The sequence below is a fragment of the Papilio xuthus genome, unplaced genomic scaffold (genome assembly GCF_000836235.2).
Source record: "Papilio xuthus unplaced genomic scaffold, Pxut_1.1 DF827777.1, whole genome shotgun sequence".
Taxonomy (NCBI): domain Eukaryota; kingdom Metazoa; phylum Arthropoda; class Insecta; order Lepidoptera; family Papilionidae; genus Papilio; species Papilio xuthus.
Window position 1 is genome coordinate 3,843,962 of NW_013530872.1, and position 25,652 is coordinate 3,869,613.

The following is a 25,652-nucleotide window of genomic DNA, read 5'->3' on the forward strand; positions in this document are numbered from 1 at the left end:
GGCTTCGTGGATCTGTAGTTGCGTGTTCGTATTTACATACTATGCTATTGTACCATAGTAATAAATAAAAGTTATTATGAATAAAATTAGTTTTTGAATTATTGTGGTTGACGTACTTTAAAATTCTTCAAAGAAAGGCAGCAGATAAAAATAACTATATAGAAAGTTAATGGTCGTTAAATGTAAAAATTAATTTCACAACATACTTTATTGATATACTGTTAACAGTACGGAAGGAAGTAATAATAAAGAATGATATGCTGATTTCGTCTATTCATTGCTTTAGCTGGTCGTTCCGCACAACTGAATTAGAATGATGTAATAATAAACCGACTACGAATTTATAGTCGTATTTTTACTCTTTATATTATTATCAAAATGATCTCCATCAGAGACATTGTAAATGTCTCAACCTACTTGTTTAATGGACCTATACGTATGTCTAGTTAGAGTAAATTATATTTTTATGTTGTCCGACATTCGAACTCGGTGCATCACAAATAGTATGATGAATTAATATGACGAACAAAAAGTATTTGGAACAAATCTTGTTATGGAATCCGAATGTTGTTTTATTATTCATATGTTTATTGTTTACATTGGATTCGATAAACTCTGTATAACGTCATATACATATTCCGTTACATGAAAGAGATGGAAGATATTATGTAAATAAAAGGTAAATAGAAAATGAATAGGTTCAAGTTGTTTACAAAATAGACAAGATATCAAAATTCTGATTATTTTAATGCGAACATTTGTAAACAAGACACGTGAGATCTAAAAAACGCGATACCGGCATAATTGTGACAGGCGGGCCGCGAAGGCTTTACGAAAACGAAAGCCCTTTTTAGCATTTCGTTGGTTGTCAGCCAACTTTCACAACAAATAGGCATTCTCGGCACGCTTCACGCAATGCTACTTCATACTGAGCATACCATAGATACTTAGCTCTCGAGCTCTTCATAAACAACCTAAAATATACCTTATCTGAAGTTGGTTAATTACAAATTCAACTAACAAATCTTTTTGGGTTTGTATAACTTGAATTTATACGCTTATTAAAATAGAACTATGAGTTTTTGTGTAAAATTGAAAGTGTCTTAAGTGACTTATTATATTACTTTTAATTTTGTTAGATAAGTTTTGTTTATACTTTTGATATAAATATGTTGTAATGAATACCGGAAGAAAGATCTGAACAATTTATTTTGCAGAAAAAATAATAATAATCAGCCTTTATTCAGAGTAAATTTAAGTTAAGTTAGTTTTTAAGTTTATATCTGTTTGTCCCATGTGGTCAAAGGATATACACTTAAATATTGAACAGAAAAACAGAAAAAATACTATTTATTAAATAATAGTCCATTTAAATTATAATTGACTCTATAATCGTTCTACAAATATAAAAATATGCAAATACAATAAAATATGAAAATTATATAATTATTATTTATAGTGAGTGTTAGGAAATTAAAATTATATAAGAATTTCTTATGCAAATGTGAAGAAGTGTGTAAAATGTATAATTTGCACATTATTTTATGTATAAAATTAATTATGTCAGTTTGTATGTAACTTAATTTTTACAAATTAAGAGAGGTATAGCATATAGAAAAGAGTTACATATTTATTTTGTGCTAAAATGGTTTTAATAAAAGATTGTTCATAAAAATATCAATTAGCCAATAATTATTATAATAAAAATTTTGCGAACAAGTTTAAAATTAAAAAGTTAATTACAGATTTTAAATGTGTTCTTTTAATTAGGGAAATATAAATAAAAAATAAACTAACCGTATGTAGTCATTTTTTTAATTTGTTTCAATATGCCCATTTCAGTTTTAACCTTCAATGAAAATAAATTTGTGCAACGTATGTTACTAATAACATTAATAGTAGCACAAATAAATATACACAACACTTTGTAACGAGTTGCGCGTTGTCGCGCGTCCGCGACGTCTGTCACTTGGCGTCTGTTAAGAGTTGCACTTTCTTTGACTCTACCGGTTGATCTCCCGCTCAAAACATACAACTACAACTTTATATTATGTACAAAGTTCATTTAGAACATAATCGGACAGCAGATAGAGATGTAAAAGTAGAATATGTTCTGACTTTTCTTTGAAGGAAGAAGGAAAGGACGATAACGAAATTTATATTTACGTAGGAACTATATAATCATTACATATGTTAAACTAAGACATTTTTTTACTGTAACGACACTGATAAGTAAAGCATTATACAAATGAGAGTGCATTTAATTAATTTCGCAAAATTTAAGGTACACAATTGAAACTTACTATATGGTAGAGGCGCGTAAACATCCGGATAAATATTTGCTCTATTGACCCATTCAGATACGTCATGTATCGTATGACGTTTCGTGTCATTTTCATTGACCAATTTATTTCTTAATTTAACTTGGCCAGTATTTGTGGTATATTCTTTTGTTTTATTTATCGTGTTTAAGTCATCAAGAGAAGTGGAGTTGTTTTCTTGTTGTGTTATACCTTGAATTTCTTGAGTCGGAACAATTACCTGTTTACTAGATTCCTCGATTTGGTCATCCAGAACTGTTAGATTGTTAGTCGAGTTTTCGTATAGTTTTTGGAATTTGTAATCATCAGTTAATTGTTCTGTATGTTTTATTTCAGTCGTTATAGGCATTTCAGTTATCGTTTGCACCTTTATAATATTGAGCACCACATCCGCGTCCGGGATTGGTGTTGATACAATACGTTTATCAGATGATTCTATACTTTTTCCACTATCGGAATCACTTTTTAAGGTGGATTTATTTGGGCTGGTCTCTTTTGAGAAGTATGCGGAATCATCGTTTGCTTCTTCACTATCATCGTAGAGTAAATTCTTCTTCACATACTTGTTTAATGCAAGTAAAGATTTAGATAGAGATCCTGATATAGGCACGTCACTAAAGAATCCGTCATCGTCGTAGTTGGTGTGAGAACTACCTTCGTTAATTTTGTTTCCGTAATCACTTCTATACACTTCATTCATTTTGAAAGAATTTATTTTAATAACTAGATCACCATGACCGTAATTCACTTCACGACGGTTCGCGTAAAACTGATGTGGCGATAAGCTTGATATTTTGTTATCGCTAAACACTTAAGATAAAACTTGTCAATACCAATGGCTTCTTTGTAACAAAATAAACGCAACAACAAACCGCTCGTGAACAGGAAGCTCGGCGAACTATTTACGAATAAAAAACTGAACGAACAGGTTTTAGCCGAGGTAATATCAATGACGCAAATATAGTGTCGAGAGCAAATTATCGCGGATTGATAATAGCACGACGTATTTCGTATGCTCAAATTGAGACTACACGTGCTAGCTACGGTCAGACGAATAACTTTTTGGTTACTTGATGGTGGAAGTATAAAACAAAGGCTATTGTTTTCTTTTTCGCACAGGCTGTTAAGTTATATCCGCAGCGTTGAGATCTAAGTTATTATCTGATGGAAAGTAGAACTTCGTAGAATTATTTAATAAAATGTTGTTGGTTGAGTGCTCATGTAATGAAACAAATATATTGCGATTGTGAAGATGATGACAGGAAGAAACATTTGACTTATAGACTATTCAGGGAAATAAATAAATGCAATATCAATACTTGCCTGTATCTGAATAGCTCCCGTGCGTTACTCTGCGCGGTGGCTCCGGGGCTGAATCGTTCTCTAACGGGATTAACAAAAAAGGGTGAAAAGCATAAAAAAATAATAAACTAATGAAATCATTCATGAAATGATAATTAAAATATTTTAACAAACTGGTATTAACAAGATAAAATCAAACATAGAACACATATTTTTGTTATGTTGAGTTGTAAAAAAAGTATTAAAAATTAATAACAAATGAAAAAATAAAACTCCAATTTTAAACAACCAAAGTATTTAAAAGAAATGAAGCGTAAAGTTCAGTTAATAACCTTGAAATGTAACGGTGTGTCGCGAGGCGGTGACAAAGGGCGCGAGGCGCTGGGGCCAGGCGGCGGGCGGAGGCCGCGGTGGTGCTCGCGGGGGCTCATAGCGACTAGCCGGCCGATGTGCCGCGGGGTCAAACTCTTGTTTAGCTAAGTGATCGCACTTTAAAATAGAGCTAAGTTTCACTGAATCTTTAGTCATCGCGAGTTTTGGTTCCTTTTTTATGGGGGATTTGCGACCATTAATGAGCGTTTCAGTATTCGGAATCGACCTGTTGTTATCGCTGGGCTTCGGGTAACGATGCGCGATCCACGAGCCCGCCAAATACGGTGCTATATCGTGTAGCTCGCGAACGTCGGGCGCCGAAGAATATATCGGGCCCAGAAGTGACATCGCCTCAAAACGTTTTCTTATTCGTTCCACTTCACCTGGACGACATTCCAAAGCCTCTTCCGCAGATCTGGACCGAGGTGAAGTACGTTTGCGCAACGCTGCTAACTTTGAAATGACATCAATGTGGGGCATAAATCGGTTCGTAGGGCGGAGCGGAATTCTCGCTACTGGCAGTATGGCTCTACATCTTTCCCGTTGAGGTGAGTTTTTTTCTGTACTAGACCAGTTAATGTTGAGGACATTACGCGCGATTTCGGGATCGCTCCGATGTCGTCGTAGTACAGCGCCGGCCGCCGAGGGCGAGTCGAACCGTCGGGCGAGGCGGCGCACCTCCCCCGCGCGCGCCAGCTTTATGTAAGCCCGCCAGTACCGCTCCGGATCGGGCGATGGAGTCCGACTGCGCCACATGGCCTCGTCGCTGGAATATCGTAGCGTGTCAGGTGTATGTCGATCGCTAATGCATACTTCCGAATATGGTGAGGGCGATCTCGAATGTAGGTCGGGTTGGGAGGGTAATGACAAAAATTTGTTTTTTTCGCTTTCACCAAAGAGCTCCTTAATATTTGTGCAAGACTGTGATTGAGATAGAGGTTTTTGGTCTGCCTTAATATCACGACAATAAGAGTTAACTTTCAATAGACTTGTAGCTTCCTCAGAGTTTTCTCTCGAGCTATAAATAACATTGGGTTTTGTTATACTGGTAACAGATTCAAAATATTCTACTTTTTTTAAAACTTCTTTACTAGGTCCTTTGTAAATTGCGGTTTTATTCGAGATATCTGAACTACCAGTTTCTGTCTCGCTTGTGGAAGAATGATAAGTAGTTTCTGTATTAGCGATTGGAAATACTATGTGTCTTTTTCTTTTATCCTCAATATCTCTAGTTATAAGGCTGGACAAATTGGTTTCTAAATCAGATCTTGATTTCACCTCATTTTTATTTTTTATTAAGGTATTGTCACTTTCTTTAGTACTAATTTGTTTTATTTCTAAAGGTTTGATTTCTGATTTTTCATTTTTATTTATTCTATTTAAGACTTCTTTACTTAAAGACTGCGATATTTTCTTTTTTTCAATTTCACTTAAACTCATTTGTTTGTTAACATTGTTTTTCATATCTTTTTCAGATGATCTAGTATAAGCGATTGCCGCTATAGAATCAGATTTGCTTAAGTCGTGCCCGTGTCCTGCGGTAGTCGGTGATGTAATTAAAGAGTTGCATCTGACATGTAGTGCTGGTTTATTTATATTATTTGTATCTTTTATTTCAACTGTGTACTTGTCATGTTCTTTATTTGTTTTTGTTTCTAATTCTTTGCTATAAATTGCATTTAATTGATTCTTTAACGCATTTACTTGATCCATTGACAAACTACTCCATAAATGATTCTTAAGGCCGAGTTTTTTTTGAAGTTCACTAAAAGAAGTATCTTGGCTCACTAATTTTATGGACTTATTTGTTATACGTGATTTTTTTTGTTCAGAATCACCTTTTTTGTTAATATTAAATGCTGTTTCCGCAACACTTTTTCCTCTCCATAGCGGTTTGTATCGGTCTTGAAACTGGCCAGACTCTGAGGGTTCAGGGTAAGTTTTCTGTTGAAACTCTTCTTTTAGATCTTCCACCGATTTTTCTTTAACTCTAAGCCCTCTCTCTTTGCCAGAGTTCCATCGGAAATCATTTAGATCCTTAGGATAAAATAGAATACTATTTTCACTTTGGGCAACTTTTAATTTATGATAAAGATTGTTTAATTCCTCTTCTGCCCTTTCTATTGCTCTTATTTTTTTCCAGCGATCGAAATCTATAATTTCTTCGTCTTTCTTTCTATGTCGTAAGTCACAAGTCGACGTTGCCTTTTCAAGCTCAGCAACTCGTTCCAAATAAGCATAATACCTGTTTAGTTCTCGAAATCTTTCCGATCTAAGTTTTGAGTTTTGTATATCTTGAATGTATTCATCGTAATCAGGATCATTGGTATATAAATTTGTATCACTTTTAGCTCTTATTGTATCATTTTTACGATATTTATTAATTTCTAAACTATCGGCACTTTTTGTCCTATTTTCCTTTCTACACAATTCACTAAGCTGCCGACTTTGTACTCGGGCATTATGTATTCGGCGATACGACGGGGACCTGAATGAAACGGGTGAAGTTGATTGACTTCTACTCTTCGAAGATGTGTTTTTAACTTTAGGCGATACTGGCCTTGACTTTTGTGAAAAGGAAATTGTATTGGGAGTGTCATCATTTTCAGATTGAATTGTTTTTATTGGTTTTTGTAATTTTTTCGATGTTTCCTCAGACGAAAACTTTACATGTGGTGTTTTATGTATGCTGTAAGGAGATGTTGATCTTGGTTGTAAATAAATTATTTTCGAAGGTGAGACAGATTTTCTCTCTATTTCGGTTTTTTTGTAGAAAACGATGCTAGGAGAAACGGGCCTAGATGTTTGAGAAAAATATATCTTATTAGTTGGTGGCTCGCTTTTGCTACGAATTGTCGATAGCGAGGACATTGATCCGAATCCATCAGGTTTTGATAAGCTTTGGAATTTCCGTATTTCTCCATCCATTTTGCCAGGCCATGATACTGATCGTGCATTATAAGTACGGGTGGGACTTGAATTTTTATCCCAAGCCTTAAAACGAGAAAGTGAAACGGGTTTTCTATGTATTAAGTATGAATTAAATTTATTAGATGTATTAGGAGTTATTGTTTGTGGAAGAGATTGAAAATGTTTTGCTTTTTCTTGAACTGAATTCAGTAGACTTTGTTCTGCTATAGAATTAGCAGGAACAGGTGTTGATCCTAGAAAAAGATGTCGAAAAAAAGAATCCGAAAGAACAGACTCGCGTGTTTCTTTCAAATCCTTAGGGTTTATTTGTTTACGAGTTATGTCCTTTGGAGAACTATAATCAAAACCTTCTTGTCCATAAGTTTTAAATTGGTTTTCTGCTAATTCGGCAACTAACGATGTATCGCTCGTTTTTGATTTTACTGATTCTTTTTTCAACACAGGATATTTCGTTTTTTTATTACATGTTTCATGGCAAGGCACACTTCTTGGTCTTATAACAACACTTTCTAACGATTTCTTCTTTTTAAGATTTGTCACAACAGCTGTTCGTATGTTGTTTACTTTTTTCGTGTTAGACGGAATATTTGAAGTTGACTTTGAAATGTTAGACGTAGCTTGTAAGGATCCCAATCTGGAAGATTTGGTCGTTGCACTTTTATAAGTAAGTGGAAAATTTGGTTTAGGTAATGTATTAGAACTTTTCAGTTTTTGTATTTTTTCTGAAGTTCGAACCATATCCCTGCTTTTGTGAGTGACATTTCTAGGTAAAGTTTTAGCGTCCAGACATGACGAAGTTTTACTTGTGCTCGGCCTACTAGTAGTTGCAATAGAAATTTTATTCATTGATCGTTCTTTGTATTTTGTTACGTCTATCCTTTCATTTCTTTTTTGAGAGCTCCATAGTTTATCTAAAGACGTAACTTTATCTAATATATTAGAAATCGGTGTTCTTCGTCCAGCCCCATTTTCTATTACGACTGAAGTATTCGAATCGCCAGGTTTATTTTGAGTAGAGTATTCCGTCGGCTGCAAGGTTCTCCTAGGCGAACTAAAACTGCTAGTTCCTCTCTCAACGGTATTCCTTTTAGATATAGACGTAGATGAACTTAAATCTTTTCTATTAACCGACGGTGGAGCTGAAGTAGACAATTCCCGACATTTACTCAATTTATTTGAGCTCATTTTAGTATCCTTTTTTAAAATGACATGTGTATTTTGTCTGTTTAATTTATTATTTAGTTTGTTTTTAAGAAAATTTACATTTGAATCTTCTACTGTTGTTCTAATAGGTGATATTGAAGAATGTCTCGATGAAGTTACAAATTTTAGAGTCTTGCTATTTTTCGAAGATATTCTTCTTGGCGGCGCTGGGGGGAAATCTCTCGTTAAGTCTGGTCTGTCTAATTTGAAAATCTTGTTCGAAGTATCGTTTATTTCACTAGATTGTATGTTTGTTAATGGATAGCAGACGATTTCATGTACATGTGGTGTTTTTTTGTGAACTCGAATCTTCGTTAGAGTGGAGGAGATCGGAATATATTCGATTTCCGAATCATCTGTGAAATTTCAATCGACGTTTTACAATTAAACCTATTTCGTTGTTTCAATTTCGTTAGCCGTGAGCAACACGTGCTTCTTGTGCTTCTCTTACCTCTAACGCGTGTAAAAGCCTACACTTGATTTAGTTCTACTAATGTGCTTTTTTTTAACGTTGTGAAATTATATATTGCGTGTTTAAATTTGGAGTTTATTATTTCCATGCATTAAATACATTATTTGTTACCTTTTGTGTTGACAGAAGTTCCCAGCACCTTGTTAGTATTATTTTGTTATGAGTATTCATGCAAAAATATTAACATCAACTTACCGCATCTGAGTTATGCTATAAAATGTAGTTGTTGTTTCGCAAGACTATAACGCGACCTTGTTGAACAAACGTCCATATGACAGTACCCATGTAATGATATAGAAATGCATTGACCTTGTCGGGGATTTATTTGAATAGTCTAGTTTATTGTTCAAATATACGTCTATCGCGTTTTATCTCATAAAAGATTAAAAAAACGTTACAATTTGTTTTAGTTACCGATACCAAAGTAGTTAAAACCATGCTTATGTTAATTTAGTTGTAAAATTCTTAATCTATTGTTAAATTAGTAATAAGAACACGCATTATTTAAGCTAGTACATTTGTTATATTTCAATATCAAATAATTATTAAAATAGACTTAAAATACAAATAAAATTGGTATAACTCCAACATGGTTATTTATAGAATTAATACAAAAATAATCTAGAAAAATTTACAAAAATATTTTATTGAAAGGTAACTTTTACAATCAATTTCTTTTGTTTTAAAGAGGAAATATTTTCTGATATAGTATTTACCTTGCCTAGGCGGTGCCGGGGAGCGGAACCCTCTGAGTGGTGGTTCGCCGCCGGCCTGCAAGTCTTTGTAGGCGGCTCGCCTCTCCGCAGGAGACAGCGGAGTATCGGTCTCCTCCCGACGTCGGAAAATTAGTGTGGAATCTGATTCATAGCCAGATTCCTTCAGAGCCCTATACATATAACACAATGAGACAATTGTCCTTGCTAAGGTGTATTTGGTAGAGTATGTGCTATCAATATTCCTGGAGGAATTCAACGGATATCTAGCTACTGTTAGTTCAGTGATTTCGACATCCTCCTTAAAGTGTTTTGATACTTTATTTAAGGATCATAAGAGTCATCATCATAATAACTATCTTATATTTATAAGAATATTTTCATATTATTACTAAGATTTTAATATTTCTAAGCGTATATTTTTTCGTTTCACTTTTTCGATTTATATCTTTGCCTATTATATAATATAATATGATATTTGCCTATAATCTTGGTACTTACCTAGCCATGTTAGATTTCGACAATATCGTTGATGTAACGTCTTTCTTTTCCTTTGGCGATGTTTGCGGCAGAGAGGTGGTACTTGAAATATTTTGCTGCAAAAGTTTTCTTTATTAAAGTGAGTATAAGAAAATGAATTCACTAGCAAAGTGCAATGTAAATGTGTGTATTAGTGCTATACACATCTCTGAAATAACATGCTGATATATCGCAATAACTTTTGTGAGAAAAAAAGACGTTAAACTAATACGACTAATTGCATTGTGTAGACATGCTTTTTAAACTTAGTCTTAAGTAAATCAAGGAAAAAATAATCACAAGTAAATTATTTAACAAGAAAAAAGTAAATTTTGAATTTACAACTCTTTTATTGAATTAAATACAGTAATTTTAATATTTTTTAAATAACATTTATTCATTTATTGAAACAGTATTATAGAGTAGAAGATTAACTGTAAACCACAAACACATTTAAAGCATATATCTACTAAAGCACATCAAACAGAAGAACATAAAAGCGTTTACTTAACACATTTAAAAATAATAAACATTTTGTCGTAAATTTACGATTTACTAAATCGATATTTTTTTACCTATAACCTTTCGATGAATAAGTCAATGTTAATATTAAGTTTTATAAAGTTATATTATAAAGTTTTAATTCGATTATTTGTTAATATTTTATGACACCCCATTAAACGAATGTGGATGATTATGATTAATTATTGATCAAAATAAATCTGTAAAGGATTGAATCGTTTTTAGTGTTTTTAGTACTTTAAATTTGAGTTACGGTTCAGATAAAAATCTAGTGAACGTAGATGAAAATCTACATCTCCCTTTACTGGCTTACGTTACATTAACTAATAAATTCCTTTGATAAGCCTATATTCTTAATTTTAATTTTTCCTTAAAATAAAATTTTAACTTAATCTACCAGACAAACGAAAACGAAACATTCTACCAGCGTAATAAATACAAATTGTACTCGTAGTTGGCTATATAGACACAGGCAGACATGTTCAGAGTCTTACACTTTTCTGGATAGCCCGTGCCAGCAACGTGGTGTAAGGAGGCAGGGGAGAATTGTCGTCTAACCACTGTTAGCCCACCACCGACCACCACATAAGGGAAAATCGTTATCACGTCAATCAATAAGATATTGTTACTGCTTATATAAAAAGCTTAAGACATATCACATAGATTATTTAAAAGCAGAAATTAGTTATTGTATAGCCTGAAAAAGAATTTAGAACTTCCCGCAGACAACATTCAGTAGTTTAGTAAGCAGAAGAAGAGAAGTAAAATTATTTACACGAAGAAGAGACACATAATAATACTAAAAAAAAATTCGTACCCCATCAAAAATGTCCATGACCTCGTCCCACCACTAGAAAAGAAAAAAAATCTTGTTGCTCAAGATATTTCAGCGTGTTTTTTAAAGGAACGAGCTGTTAATGTGGGAAACTCTTAGAGATGGTCTGTCCAGAATGATATGCGATGAACAAAATGTTACTGCCAACCGTATTAATATGAAATGAGTTAGTCGTAAACTTGATCGTCGTATGAAATGATCTTTTACCTGCTTTGCTTCCTTGTCGACGACAGATGATTTTCCGGGCACGTAGTTTTCTATTCTTCCTGGTTGATTTTTGTAAACTTCTTGACTAGCTCTAGCTGATGCTAATGTACTATACCTAAAACGCGCATTAAAAACTTGAGTTTTATACTACGATAAAAGCTGTTTAGTTTTCTATTAAAATACACAAAACACGCCTACTAAATACACCGCTTGCAGAATTATTATGGACCCCAGATTGAAACTTTATTCAAAAATTACAGAATTAAAAAAACTTTAAGAAATACATGGAAATTAAAAGTAGGAATAATGTTAAACTGTATTAGAGAACACATTACAACGTTAATGATTACGGAGATAATAAAAAACTTGTTAATGAATTGTTCTAACACAATGCTGTTATAATAACTACGTGAATGTAAATATTGTGGTTTGTGTTATTTGAAGAATGATGAAGAGAATAGTAATGCAATTCTTCTGACGATCGTCACTGCTTTGACATTAAAACTCAATTATTCCAAAGTGATCAAAATAACTATATAACCTTGTTGCAAAGTTTTATGCATAGTGAAGATTTTTTTTCAAGATTTCTAATAAGTGTTTGGTATGGTTAAGCAACTAAATTTAATTAGCGTTTTGTTTTTTTTAATGAAATGAATGTTTATAGATAGTTTAGGCGTTAACCTAAAAAGGTATTTCTATTTGATTTGACGATTTGAAATTTTATTTTTTTGATGCCTCTTACATCCCTTGATGCTCCGTCGAAACCCAAATATTAGGCAGGATTTCGCTTGAAATTTTCATTGACCATATTGTTTTTTATATTATATGTTATTGTACTGACTTATTGTTTGGTAGATATACGAAGTCGTCCCTCCTGTCTTCCTGCACGGAGGCGGTTCGTCTCCGGTGGCCGGTGGTGACGTCACTGTCGTACGCGTCGCATGCGCTCAACCGGCCCAGTCCGCCCTCCGGCTCGCTCAAGTAGCCTGAGCGCGGGTCGAAGTACGCGTATTGAGATCTGCTGCTTGACACACGTAGCGGCGGTTGACCTGGACACAGAATTTATTACTGGCTATATGGCGATTGTGTCCTTTGTCAGTTAGTAATCAAAATGGGTAGTGATCTGGACGAATCAATTACGGTTTTAAACGACTTTTTGTTAAGTTTTAAATTATCAAAGTCAAGTAGTCAATAATGGAATATTTTGCTCTTAATATGAAAATTGTAGGTTAGAATTGAATGGAAAAGGAATTATGTATAGTTCGTGCAATTCACAAGCTGACAGATTACACAACACAAGAAATGCCGACAAAGTCCACATATCGGTGGTATGATGGTGATGTATTCTTATTTGTTGGTTTGTGTTAAAAAAAATATAATATATATATTTAAAAGATATTAATATTAAATTAATTTAAATGAACACAACCTCATTACTATACTTATTAACGGTTATTGGTTTTTATTATAGTTAAATAAGCATTCAATTTTTTATATTACTAAAACGAAAGAATTATGAGTAATTTTGAAATCATGACCAATTTGCTATTATCGGTTGTCAGGCGCTCAAAGATTTTGTAAATCTGTTCTTGTTGTCGTTTGTTTTTGTTCACGTGAAAAGGCCAGTACGACTGTTTAATTAACAAAAATATATTAAAATGTTAATAAATACATTGGTCGTACCGTACCGTACTGTAAAACGTACCGATTTAGAAGATTTTTAAGTTCAGCCGGAAGACAGAGGAATAATCAGTTGTTACTATGACATTTCAAGCGGCAAAGTATGACATGAAGCAAGCAAACAAAATTTGGAAAAAAAAACAGCGATAGTCACCTTGACGATTTTTGTATCGAATAGTCACATAATCGTCTGAAAAAGAAAATTTTAAAATATTTGTGCAATACTATATATAATGCCTATAATTTACATTTAAGCCTAAATTAATAAAAATAAACAGTTTTCTTACCGTCGTATTTATTTTTGTGGATCGTGTCGTACATTTTCTTGTACCATCTCGAAGGGTCTTTGACCTCCTAGAAATAAATAAAAATATATAAATAATATCATCACTATTTAAACATATAAGTTTAAAAGTCTGTTATATGGTTAGATTTGTGGAAGTTAATTATTTTCTCCTTTGTAATTTCAATATTCCCTATAAAAATTAATTAGCAAAATTTTCTATGTTCACTTTTGCTATAAAGTTTGTTTAGGTTATTAGACTTTTCAAAACTTACAGATCTAAGTGCGACTGGCATTCCTTCTTTAGTAGTGGGACCGATTCCTTCTACTTTCCTGTTGGCATCGGCCATCTTACGACTGCCGGTGTGAACGTACTCCCTTCGGTCCGCCTCGCCTTCGCTGAGATAACCTTTGCGCAACGCATGTACTGGAATAAAATATATATTCTATTAGTTCAAAGAATTTCAACAGACAACAAAACTTATTAGTTCTAAATTTAAATTTTTATTAGTTTTCAATAGGTTTTTGTCTGACAAACAAATGAGTAATTTAGTTTGTAAAAGTTAAAATAATTGTTACTTGCCTGGGTCGCCAATTGGTGGACTGGGCCTGTCCCTAGGGAGTCGTGGATCTCTCTCTTGGATGTTGGATGCTCGTGATAAATGATTTTCTGAAAAGAAGGAAAAATTGTGCGTAATAATTAAAGTAATATTCTCTGTCTGAGTACGTTTAGTTTTATAAATGTAAACATATATTTAAGATAAATAACGTAGTGTGATATTCCTGGGTCAAAGCTTATTCAAATTTTTATACCAACAGCTGGCTTCTTGACTGTCATTTGCACTTGTGTATAAAAATCTGTCGGACCCATGTCAGATCTTATTGAAACATTGTTTCTTTTGTTTTTCGTTATGCCCGAATGCCTTGAACGTTATAAGGAAATTATATTCAAAATTGAATCTTTGGTGACTGACATAACTTAATACAGGATTTTATTTGTAATACTGTTACATAGTTTTTATGGTATTACTACTTTTAGGGATCGAAGAATGTCAGAACGCAATTTACAAAATTTCGAATGCTTTGCAGTTTCTTTTAATGCGTTCATCGTAGAAATATAGATTATTTTTTATATTTATGTAAGAAAACAGTTACCTTTAATTCAAAAGGATTAACTTATCGTTAAAGACAATATTCACAGAATATTATCGTTACTTTAGCAAGATCTATTCTCACTGAGATCATAAACATCGAAATTGAATAGACAAGGTCTATAAATGCTTATACAAACGGTAGTTTAGCCGATGTATACATTTTCGTAGCGAGATGTGAAGAGGCCGACCTTCACATACAATAAAGATAACACTAAACGTCGCCTCTCGTAAATATTAAGCATACTTGTGTTAAGAATTCGCGAATTTTAAGATTCTAGAGTCGCGTGAGGCGGAAATTCTTATCGAAACCTTGACAGTTATTTAACTGTTTTAAATTTTAATGCGATATATATTAATAGTATTTATTTATAACTGCATATTCTACATTTATATATTTAGTCAAAGAAAACAGATCTTAGTAGTAACTATTTCTGTGTAATAACAACATAATTAACAAGTGAAGTTTGTAACATTCAGATGACTTAAATCAGACTTACCGTGGGTTTCAGAGACCACAATCACGATTTGAAACATATCACTGTTTTGTCAAGGAACAGGGATGATAAGTTTTATACAGAGATTTTGTTCACAGAAACAAAGGGTTAGAAAGTTTTACAAGGAATTGATTTGATCGATTTTCATTCCAGTAAATCATTGTATTTGCATATTTCTCACCCTTGTTTCAGTCTAATATTACAGACCGGTTTACTGTATAAATGACTAATTAGTTACCTCTGGCTTTCTGCAGTAATGTGACCGTAGGATTCTGCACCCTGGGCAGTCGGCTAGTAGCGCCCAGCGCACTAAGGCCGGCGGCGGGCGCGCTCAGGGAAGTGCGCAGCCGACCCTCGCTCTCTGACCCGCTCGTGCACCCGTTTTGCTCCGTGTTCTACAAAAATGCAGTGCAATGTGTTACAATTAGGTACTAACTAGTGATGTAGCAACCTGAACTGGCCTCTAATTACTCTCCATTTTTCTCAAACCCTAGTTATTATTATTTAGATAGGTCCAAAAAATAGACATAGTGAAATTCACAATCAAGATTATTTCTAACACAGTTTTATTTAGTTGGTAAACTCACTACAAATTTCCTACGCGCAGGCGGCGTGTCTTCAAAGTGTACAGGTCGGAAGGGTTTGCGCGGGGCCTGCGGAGAAGCGGCGGGGGACCACACGGGGGGCGGCGGCGGGGGCGGCGCGGAGCTGGCCGCTGCCGCGCCCGGTGACACTGCCGCAGCCGCCGAGACCGGCGCGCCCGGTGACACGCTCGGCGCTGGAGCCCCAGGCCTCCACACCGCTGAAAACATCGTCACCATCATCATTAGCATCATCATCAGACTATCACTACTGATCAACTGTGTTTGCCAACAAAACAACTTAATTGCATTTAGTTGTTGACACGATTAAAAAAAACATCTTTCTATTAAAAAAACTTGCACGTAATATTTTTACACTTAAATATAACTTTAACGTTAATATTTATTACACTTCAGTTACAAATTAAGTAAATTACAGGCTTTTCTTCTAAGACTGGACGACAATCGGCTAGTTAGAGTGAGGAGCGGTCGCAAGCGAGACTGTTAGTAGTTTGTAACTGTAATCACTTAAATTAAGGTCCTTTGTCTCTGATTTCGAACTACGAGAGATATCTCAAATACGTATGGTACAAACTACCAAGAGGCTACGACAGAAGAGTCTATTTATCCTAATATATTAGTCTCCCTCGCTTCTTATAAAAGAAATAGAGATGGCATTAACCTACCACTTTTCCGAAGCTATACTCACTCCTGTCTTACTATTACGATCTGCCAATCATAAAGATAATCTCAGTATTGTTTTACAATTGATTATCAATACATTTTATTTCTATACGAGGAATAGTGGGTTTCAGAAAATGTTGTAAATTTATACTAGGTAGATGGTCGGTACTGAGAATGTGAAAACTTTAACAAGTGAGGTACTCATCAGAATACAAAAGCACTATAAACTACGGCAGCAAGTTTTTATCGTAAACGAATTTGGGTCGCAATTTGATTGTACGCGAGTTAGCTCTCTTTGGATACTTATATATTTCTCTTGACCTATTTGCTTTATTAAAATGCTTTGAGTATTACATTCCAATTCGGAACGTTTGTTTATTGACATAAAAAGGTATTGTGACTAAAAGGATATTATTTGCTATTTTGAATTTGTAGGCGAAGGAAAAATTCCGAGCTGAGCCGATTACGACGTATTTATTTCTAGGATTTATTACAATTGGTACCCTGCGACATAACTGAAGCTGCACAATAATTGTGACTAATGGTCTATATCAGAAAGGGTAAATGCAGCTAGTTGTCCTTACGGTAGGTTTGTCGCAGCTGCAACAGATGCACCATAATAGTAAACGCGAAGCACTTTCGCTGAATATTTTCATCTGTATCCGGTACAAGTTTCAGTGGTATGTTATATTTGACCCATATCTATCAACTATTTATTGATATATGTATATTTTCATTTTTCTTTTCTTTCAGTTCTTAAAAACTCATTTCTTTTCAATCTGAGTGGAAGCCGTTCTACTCTCAAAAGCTAAAATCAAGACTTTATCAAAAAAGTCGCATACTTTTCCAAATATCCTATAGTTCGATAACAATATAAAAGCAAATAAACTTGACACAAGGGACTCTAGCAATATGTGCTCCACTCCAATCAATTTGGGAATTTTCACATAGAGTACATACAGTATTTTACGATCGTGCAATAAATCTTCGTGAAGCGTACAATCGAAGTATGTTTACTCGGTCGTTTTGCACAAATTGGGTTAGTGGGGGCGCGCCCTGTCGGCGTAATCGCGAAGCCTATTAGGTATGTGTTGCGAATCCGCCTCGATGAGGATCTTCGTATGTTTGCAAAGCTCATGGCACGTGGCTCGTGGATCGTACAGATGTACGCGCGTTTTAATCAGAATCGAAACGGTCCCGGCCCGTAGATATTGCGCTGTAAGTCAATAAAGATACAGTACACCAACTAGTTCGTGAATAAATTAATTTGTTCGTTATTACTCTCGAAATTTGCATTCTCGCGTAATGCAGCCTTATTGCGAAAACATTCATTATCTTGTGTGTATAGGTGTTTTAATATTCCATGAAGAGTATAATGTACTTTACGGTTTTAATTAATCATTTCCCTGTATACTTACCATTTTTACTGTATAATTTTGTTTTTGTGTATTCTAAAATAATGAAATACTATAAAATATTCTGTCTTTATACTATTTACCGTTTGTTTCTGAGACAAAAATCCCCGTTTAAAACATATTGTTATCATTGTTTTGTCAAAGATATTGGGAGAAGATTAACGGTATGTTTTATACAAGAGTTTTGGTCTCAGAAACCGATGATTAGTTCCATGATGTTTATTCATCAGTAACAACTTTTCAATAGCCATCCACAAAATGTTTCACTTCTGGAATTAAAGTGGCTTTTGAATTTATATTAACCGTGTCTTTAATATACCATATGACTTGACAGAACGTTTAGTTAGTGAGATTAGAACAAAAGACACCGTGCACAATTTAACATCGAATTGAAACAATTTCAGTCTCAATTAAACATGATTACGAGTAGAGCGCACGTGTGTATGGTATCGAACTGTGGGAACTACAACCGCCTATTAAGCCACCGCGAACGCCAGTAATATACATTTTAAATTCCAAATCGCACACCGCCGTCGGCCGGGATTAAATTGAATCGGGATAATTGCTTATTTATCTTAAAACATGGCGACGCGAGTCGACATCAAACGGGGAAACGTAAATAAATTAAAAGTGAGCCAAAGCGAATTCAATTAAAGTGCCGCTGAGGAAAATCCACTGTTTTTTTCCAGAGGCGGCAGAGCTTCGAGTGGTGTGTATTATAGAAGATATAAGTTACTTTATGTTTAGCTGGTTTGTGAAGTTTATTACATTTCTAAAGCGGATTTCTTTAAGCTTCTTACTGCAACTAGACTAAATATAAGACAGTACTCTAGGAAAGAATAAATTTGTTTACTTAACGTTTCTCTAGCTAAAGTTTTGTCTATTATGCAATTTATTGTAAGCTGTAACTTACACAATACTAAATTCGATTCTTTACTAAACTTTGGTTTCTGAAAACCTCTGTATAAAAAATATCGTCATTTCTGTCATTATCATTGGCAAAACAGAGACAACAATATGTTTTAAGCTGGATTATGGTCTCGGAAGCCAACGGTAAGACGTTATATTTATAGACTGCCTAATTTACGAACCTTTTACATATAATAGATAATTAAAAAAATTGTAGTAAAAATATAAAATATTATAAAGGGTTTTGCAAAAATGTTTATCTGCTTTAATTGTTTACAATTTTTAGAATCTCTATAAGCAATTTGTAGTACGGTGATATAAAACGAGTTGCAGTAAAAAGTGAACTTTGCAAAGTTTGTTATCAAAGAGATGTTATCTAACATAACATAACTTCTTCTTTAAGATCGCGCTACAGGAGTTTAATGTTAACACGTGTATACGGCAAACTTTCCTTATCATGAGTTACTTTTATGAAGTACTGCAAATATTACGTATATTTTTATTTAAACGTATAAATAAAATATAGTCCAAAGGTCCTCCTGATATTCATATTAAGCAAGAACGCTAATAGTTTCTAAATTTTAAGTATAAGTTGCTTTAACGTCCGATATAAAAACAAAATTAATTAACATTCGCAATTGCAGCCGTCTACCTTTAATCGATGGAGGAGGAGAAACACGAACACAAAAAATATATATCCTTCTTATACGTCTCCTTCTCCATCAATTTCCTTTCCCCTTCACATTCTTTCCCTGTATGAAAAGGGTGGGATGAGAAAGAAGACTAAAATTAGTTCTCCAGGCCGCAATTGTCAACTATTTGACAGTTAATTGGTACCTACCAACCTACCTTCTTATTGATTAGCTTTGTCAACTTAGGTAATACTTTACGTTTTTTCTCTATCGGATACGATAATAAAGAAGATGTCAATTCTTTTACTCTCGCTTATTACGTGTCAACACACAATTCCAATCATTGAGCTAACGCGGATCCATTACAAAGGCGCGCCACGTAGGATTAGATACAAGTAGTCACCGTAATGGGAGCGTATTTTTCACAAACAGTACATTATATATTCTAATCGCGAAGTCTCTCCGTGCTCCTCGTCTCTTGTATATCACGCCTTCTAATTTAATTATGAAATTCGTTTCTCATATTTTAGGAAAAAAACAGCATCTGACACATACTGGTAATTGTATTATTTGCGCTATTTAAATGTTCAACGTCTTGTTTGCTATTAAAATGCAACAGGGATCTATTATTGTGCGAATATTAGTAAATTTTGTAGTTATTCGCGTAACGTTCAAAGTGTAAATCAAGTGGATGACATGAGGCCTTTAAAAGTATAAAAGTGAATAGACACTTACTTAACTAGCGCGTAAAATTTTTCGACCGCTATTTATTAATTTAAAATAAAAACGTCAATAAAACCCAGGCATAACTCCAAAAAGGGTCTGTAATAGTTATTTTTTTTCATCGAAAGAGGTGATCGTTGGTTATGTAATGATGATTTAACGTATAACGATGAATGAAATATTTCGTTCACCAAAAAGTATTATTAATTAAACCTTCGCATGTGAGAATCTGATAAATTAAATTGAAACGAGATTGACTTATCGTGATGGTTACTTGATGAGAATAATGTATCAATAAAGAGCAGAAACGTTTTTTTTTATCAAGAATTGCAATAGTTTATAGTCTTAAAAGTTAAAGGGTGATCACTTTTTATCCATAGCATCGGATATCATAATATTATTGTACTATGATTGTACGATGTAAACACCGCACACACATGTTTTCTGAGATGTTATTCAAAGATATGTGTGAAGTCAACCAACCCGCACTTGGCCAGCGTGGTTGACTATGGCCTAATCACCTTTAACTTAGGGTAGGCTCCGAGACCCCGGTGGGGACGTATAGTGAGCTGATAATGATGATATTGAATTAAGCTGTCATGTCAACGAGTAGTATTATACTATATTGCTTTTCCTTTCAAGCATTACGCAACAAACTATTTGCTATTCAGAACAAGCATACATTCCAAAAAAGTTACCTCATTTTACTTAGCGAAAACAACATTATTTTAAATTTAATCGATTCCACAAACACGTGACGTTTGATACGTTTGCTTTAAAATGCGTTTTGCATTTCAATAGATCGAGCGAGCCTTATGCGAGCCTGACGGACGTTTCAATATCGATATTAAAAATATAAAATATATTTCATTTAAAAGTTATTACGTTCCGCAAATGCGAATAAACATTTATTTATTCAAGAATTGTTATTTCAGAACGTCATTTCCGAAGCGAAATTTATGTGAAGAAAACTTTGAAATTTTATTTTAATTTATTTAATTAATATTTAAGTATAAAAACATAGAATAATTTTTAAACGTCCCGCATTTCAGTACTATTCTATAAAATCAAAAATATTATTCTGCATGCAACCTATTTCAAGGTTATCTTATTATTAATTCGTTTTTTTTATAATTTACAATAATAGTTGTAGTGGTATATAACAGCAGAATAAAGCTTGTAGCCCGAAGGCGTAAGATTTACAGCTAACATATATAATTACTTTGTGCCTCATAAGCCCGGTTAAGATAGTAAACCCTTTAATAAGTTATAACGTTAAGTGGAGATTAACTTGCCTACTTAGATCCGTGATGTTTAACATTTAAATTAACTATTTTCCAAAAACATTCGCATTGATAACGTTTTAATCCCAAATGAAAATAAGCTATTCGTAATATTTTAAGCTTGATTTTGATCTCATGCATGTAAAATTAAGCTTTGAATGAGAACTTTTTATTTTATTTTAATTTGCACGAACGCATCGATGATGGGATGGAATTTGGAGCAATTGACAAAACCACTATTGGTTAGTCGGTGGTTGAGGCAAAAAGGAATTTTATATTTCTAGGTGAAAGGTGTTGTTATTAATAAATAAATTCCAGCTTGATACCTTCACGCGTTTTTGAGAAAAAGGGTCTTGATAGGCAGACGGACGAACAGCAAAGTGATCGTATAAGGGTTCCTATTTTTTTCCTATGAGGGACGGAACCCTACAAGGATCATTAAATTAAATATAAGTAAAAGTACTTTTCATTTAAGGGACGAATAACATGAGTAAAGAGTTGAAGAAAATTAGATCCAGCAAATGGATTTTCATTTGTTTACCTTTAATAATTTAAATACCTCTAAAAAAAACTAAAAAGATTGATCATAACAGTTTATTGAACGCAACAATACGGGATTTTAACTCTATAATTTCAAGTTTAATATCTTAAATATTATGAACCTGAACAATGACAGGGAGTTTCCCCTCTCGAAAATTTACGTCAAAAAGCCTCTCCGTCAACGAAAGTTGCCGACTTTAATAAAAGCTATGGGAGCGTAGTTGAAATTCTCCGTTAAGTTTACAGTATTAAAATTAAAATCCATTTATTAATTAGTTGCCCGCGTAGACTAGCTACGAGTTATTTTACTAAGAGACGGAATATGGTTGGAAGTTTTAAATTTCTTTTAGGTGTGTCAGTACCACGCCAAATGAAGGTTCGTAATCTCTACCTACTCCTCTGGGTTACAAGCGTGATTTATGTTGTTGTTATTTCAAATTTCAACGAGATGGAACTAGTGTAGTAAAAAAATATTCTCCTGTCAATCGAGTAATCAGATTTAATAAAACGAATTTTCTATCTAATACAAAATGTTTTTAATTCAATAAACTCATATAAAATTGACTAGGATGTCGACATGTTTCCCGTCCGATACCGGAGGCCTCTCATTTTCCCGATATCAGATTCATTCGATACCAATCTAGTTATGGAGCGAACTCGCCGCGATATTAAAATCCTATATTGTAAAGCCCCTGTACTAATTATATCATATATTCCACATCATAACATTCAAATTTGTACGGTATTTATTTTGTAAATATTTAAAAATAATTTTTACATTTCGCAGACGTAATTTTCTATATTTTTTTAAGAGAAGGGGGCAAACGACCGGCTGGCACACCGAGGTGATCAAAGACACCCATGGATATCAACACCAGAGAAGCTGCAGATGCATTGAAGGTCTAAGGAAATGGTATGTTCACTTCTTGAAGAACCCTAAGTCGTATTGGCTTGGAAATATCGCCGAGGACATAATTCTGGTAAGATGATTAACATACTATACAAGCTAAATAAAAATACTTATATTCCTTACAAGAAAACTTCTGCTTAAACCTTCCGTAAAGCCGTAATGAAGCGTAAGTTTTTTTTTAACCTGTATGAAATAAAAGAAGGGATCCCTCTTTCAAAGCAGCTTCACTGCTTCAAGTCATCTGTGCATAACGAACTTCGGTGGTGCCCATCGAGTTTTATACGTATAAAGTTAAGCAAGCATAGCAACAGAAAAGTAAAAGTTTTAAAAAATACAAAAAAGTACGTGAAAGCGCATTTTTTTTTTAATCTCATATTTCTGAAAGGGATGTTTTTATAAGTCAAAAATATTAAATGTAGAGATGTAGAGATGAGATAGAGATTAAAATATTGCTTTTTCATATTACGTTGTCTTACACTCTCTGTAATAGTATATTTATTCGGATACAAAAAAAAATTGTAATCGTCGCAAGCATTTTAAAATATCTAAATAAATAAAAATATTTTATGTAATCTTGGCTTTTAATTTTGTCAGAAGCATTCCTTTTAAGCTTATTACTGTTAAAGTGGTCTGTTAAAATCTAAATGCAAAGTGTTTCACTCGCAGATAATACTGGAATCTCTTCAGACGGTGAATGACACTCAGCTCTCCGTTAATTTTTACTCCCTTGTAAATTGTAATCCATTTTTATGCCGCAAAACGAAAAATCTATGTACTCGGCTACCTACAAAACAATTCTTGGTAAATTAATGGTGAGTTTCTTTAATAAGAACGAATCATAGTTTGATTATAAGATTTGTTAACGAAAAATATCTTTAAAATTACAAAAACTAATTAGTATATTTGCTCTGGTATCACAAAAGTAGTCATACACATTTTTAGTTACGTTTTTTTTTTATAAATATGAATTTCAAGAGAATAAAAAGACATGAGTGTTTAGGCCTATAATTTAGGTACTATTTAAAGGTCAAATTAAATAACTTTAGCTTTAACCTAGACTGATTATAAAACGTATTTCGGAATGAGTAATATTTTGTTATACTCCTAAATAAATTACAAACTTTGTATGTCAGAGTTTACTCATATTTAGTTCAAGTTTAATGAGGTCGTAAATAATGAGAAATGAACAGGGCGTGTAGTGGCCGTCTGTTTGCCAGATGTTAGTACCGAATGAGATCTACACTGATATGCAAATGTATAATTTTATAATAAGTTTATATTCAAGGTGGCTTCATCGCATTCTCTTTATTATTGTCTTTACACTTACCTGAAACAAAAATAAAAAGTTTTTTTTTGATAAATAAAAAATAAGACTTTGTATTATATTATATTGTATATTCGTTGAATAGCAATGTCTGTCTAGATGTAGATATCAAATTGAACTCATTTTTTATGAGTAGTGTATAGAATCTCATATTAAATCAGGGACTCGTTTTGATATATAAAATAAAATAAAATTGCTTTTGTGAATACAAATACATATATTTTTTTCGAAGAAGCTTTAATCTTTGTTACAGTATTTTCTTTGGTTAACCTTTTTTAAGAAGCTAATGTTTTTGTTTGTAACAATTAGGTTATATAAGCATTAGTCATAAAGCCATGTTTCCTGTCGCGAGCTACCGGCGGAGATTATGCAAGTTGTCACCGAGCCAAGAGTTCAGGTGTGTTCTGAAAGCAAAGCGTTGTGCGTCTGTGATACTTGACACATCAACTGCTGTGACTAAATAAGCAAACGTTATTGTTGTTATCACTAAAATAAACTCCTTTAAAAGTATTTAAATTAATATACTTATTTTATTAAGCATATACTTTTTAGGGTTCCGTACCGCGAAAGGAAAAAACGGAACCCTTATAGGATCATTTTTGTTGTCCGTCCATCTCTCTGTCGAGACCCTTTTTTGTGAAAGAAAAGTCCTAACTAGAACTAACTTAGCTACACTGTTCTGTACTTAATCTTGCGAGACGTGTGAAAATAAAAAATATCTAGAAAGAAAACCAAAGATGAAGAGCAAATGGATTCATCGTACTAATTTATATTCGCTGTTTCTCTTATCTTAGACCTATATTAAAATTTAGTTTAAGAAAAAATATGTTATATTTATAACTTGCATTAACTTATACATATGCTAGAGTCTGGTTTGTTAACATTTAAATAAGATAAACATTTAAGTGTTTATTTTCTAAATAAAAATGTACCAATTTAGCTTCAGCGTTGACACACATATCTGACTTTCGAATGTCGCCTGCTATTTCTGCCTACACGACTCCCTAACGACCGGACAACGTAACCAATACAAAATGACCTACAATTACGCAATAACCTGTAGCTATTTGTAGTTCATACAAGGGCGGTCATTATTACTAATTAGAATAATGAGATCGCTTTGTGAAACGGCTTTGAAGCGATTATAGATATATGCATCTAGATAATATTGTAAAGAGGAAAGATTTGTATTTCTGTATGTAACGAATAAACACAAAGTACTGGACACCTTTTCAAAAATCATTTTGAAAAGGTGAAACATAGCCTATATTTAGTATTAGCATTTTTTTTTATTTATTCCGCGCGGTCCACGTCGCGGGCAAAAGGTAGTTAAAAGTCCACCAATCATTGTCATTTCATGTTACATGAAGTACAAAAGTGTACTCTAAATAAACTAAGCAGGAATTAAGTAAAGATGACGAAGAAGACTTTAAAGATGATCCTTACAAGTTACTAAGTTATTAATTCTAATAAACGTTAATTTCGCAAAGGTATATTATATAACAGACACGAAAAGTATGGCTTTAAATTATAAATTAAAAATAAAATATGTCGTGAAGGTTGCTAATGTGTTAATGAAAATCGCACTTTAACACAGAAAAGATAAAGAACAAAATCCATTGATTCAATCAAAGAAAACGTTG

At 33.4% G+C, this 25,652-nt stretch overlaps 1 protein-coding gene across 9 annotated transcripts in view; it reads right to left on the reverse strand.

Moving 5' to 3' along the window:
• The window catches only part of CAP (Cbl-associated protein), a 107,198-nt gene that overhangs the window by 9,468 nt on the left and 72,078 nt on the right, over positions 1-25,652 (reverse strand). For 7 of the 9 annotated variants that reach the window (XM_013309204.1, XM_013309205.1, XM_013309203.1 and 4 more), the window contains 14 exons: positions 15,596-15,810; positions 15,247-15,403; positions 13,944-14,030; positions 13,636-13,787; positions 13,365-13,431; positions 13,232-13,267; positions 12,239-12,446; positions 11,398-11,512; positions 11,173-11,205; positions 10,850-10,915; positions 9,816-9,910; positions 9,318-9,487; positions 3,956-8,485; positions 3,645-3,704 (listed from right to left, as the gene is read on the reverse strand). In XM_013309204.1, coding sequence (XP_013164658.1) covers positions 3,645-3,704; positions 3,956-8,485; positions 9,318-9,487; positions 9,816-9,910; positions 10,850-10,915; positions 11,173-11,205; positions 11,398-11,512; positions 12,239-12,446; positions 13,232-13,267; positions 13,365-13,431; positions 13,636-13,787; positions 13,944-14,030; positions 15,247-15,403; positions 15,596-15,810 — 5,991 coding nt within the window. The remainder of the gene's footprint in view (positions 1-3,644; positions 3,705-3,955; positions 8,486-9,317; positions 9,488-9,815; positions 9,911-10,849; positions 10,916-11,172; positions 11,206-11,397; positions 11,513-12,238; positions 12,447-13,231; positions 13,268-13,364; positions 13,432-13,635; positions 13,788-13,943; positions 14,031-15,246; positions 15,404-15,595; positions 15,811-25,652) is intronic. The other 2 variants (XM_013309201.1, XM_013309202.1) reach the window with 2 other exon arrangements.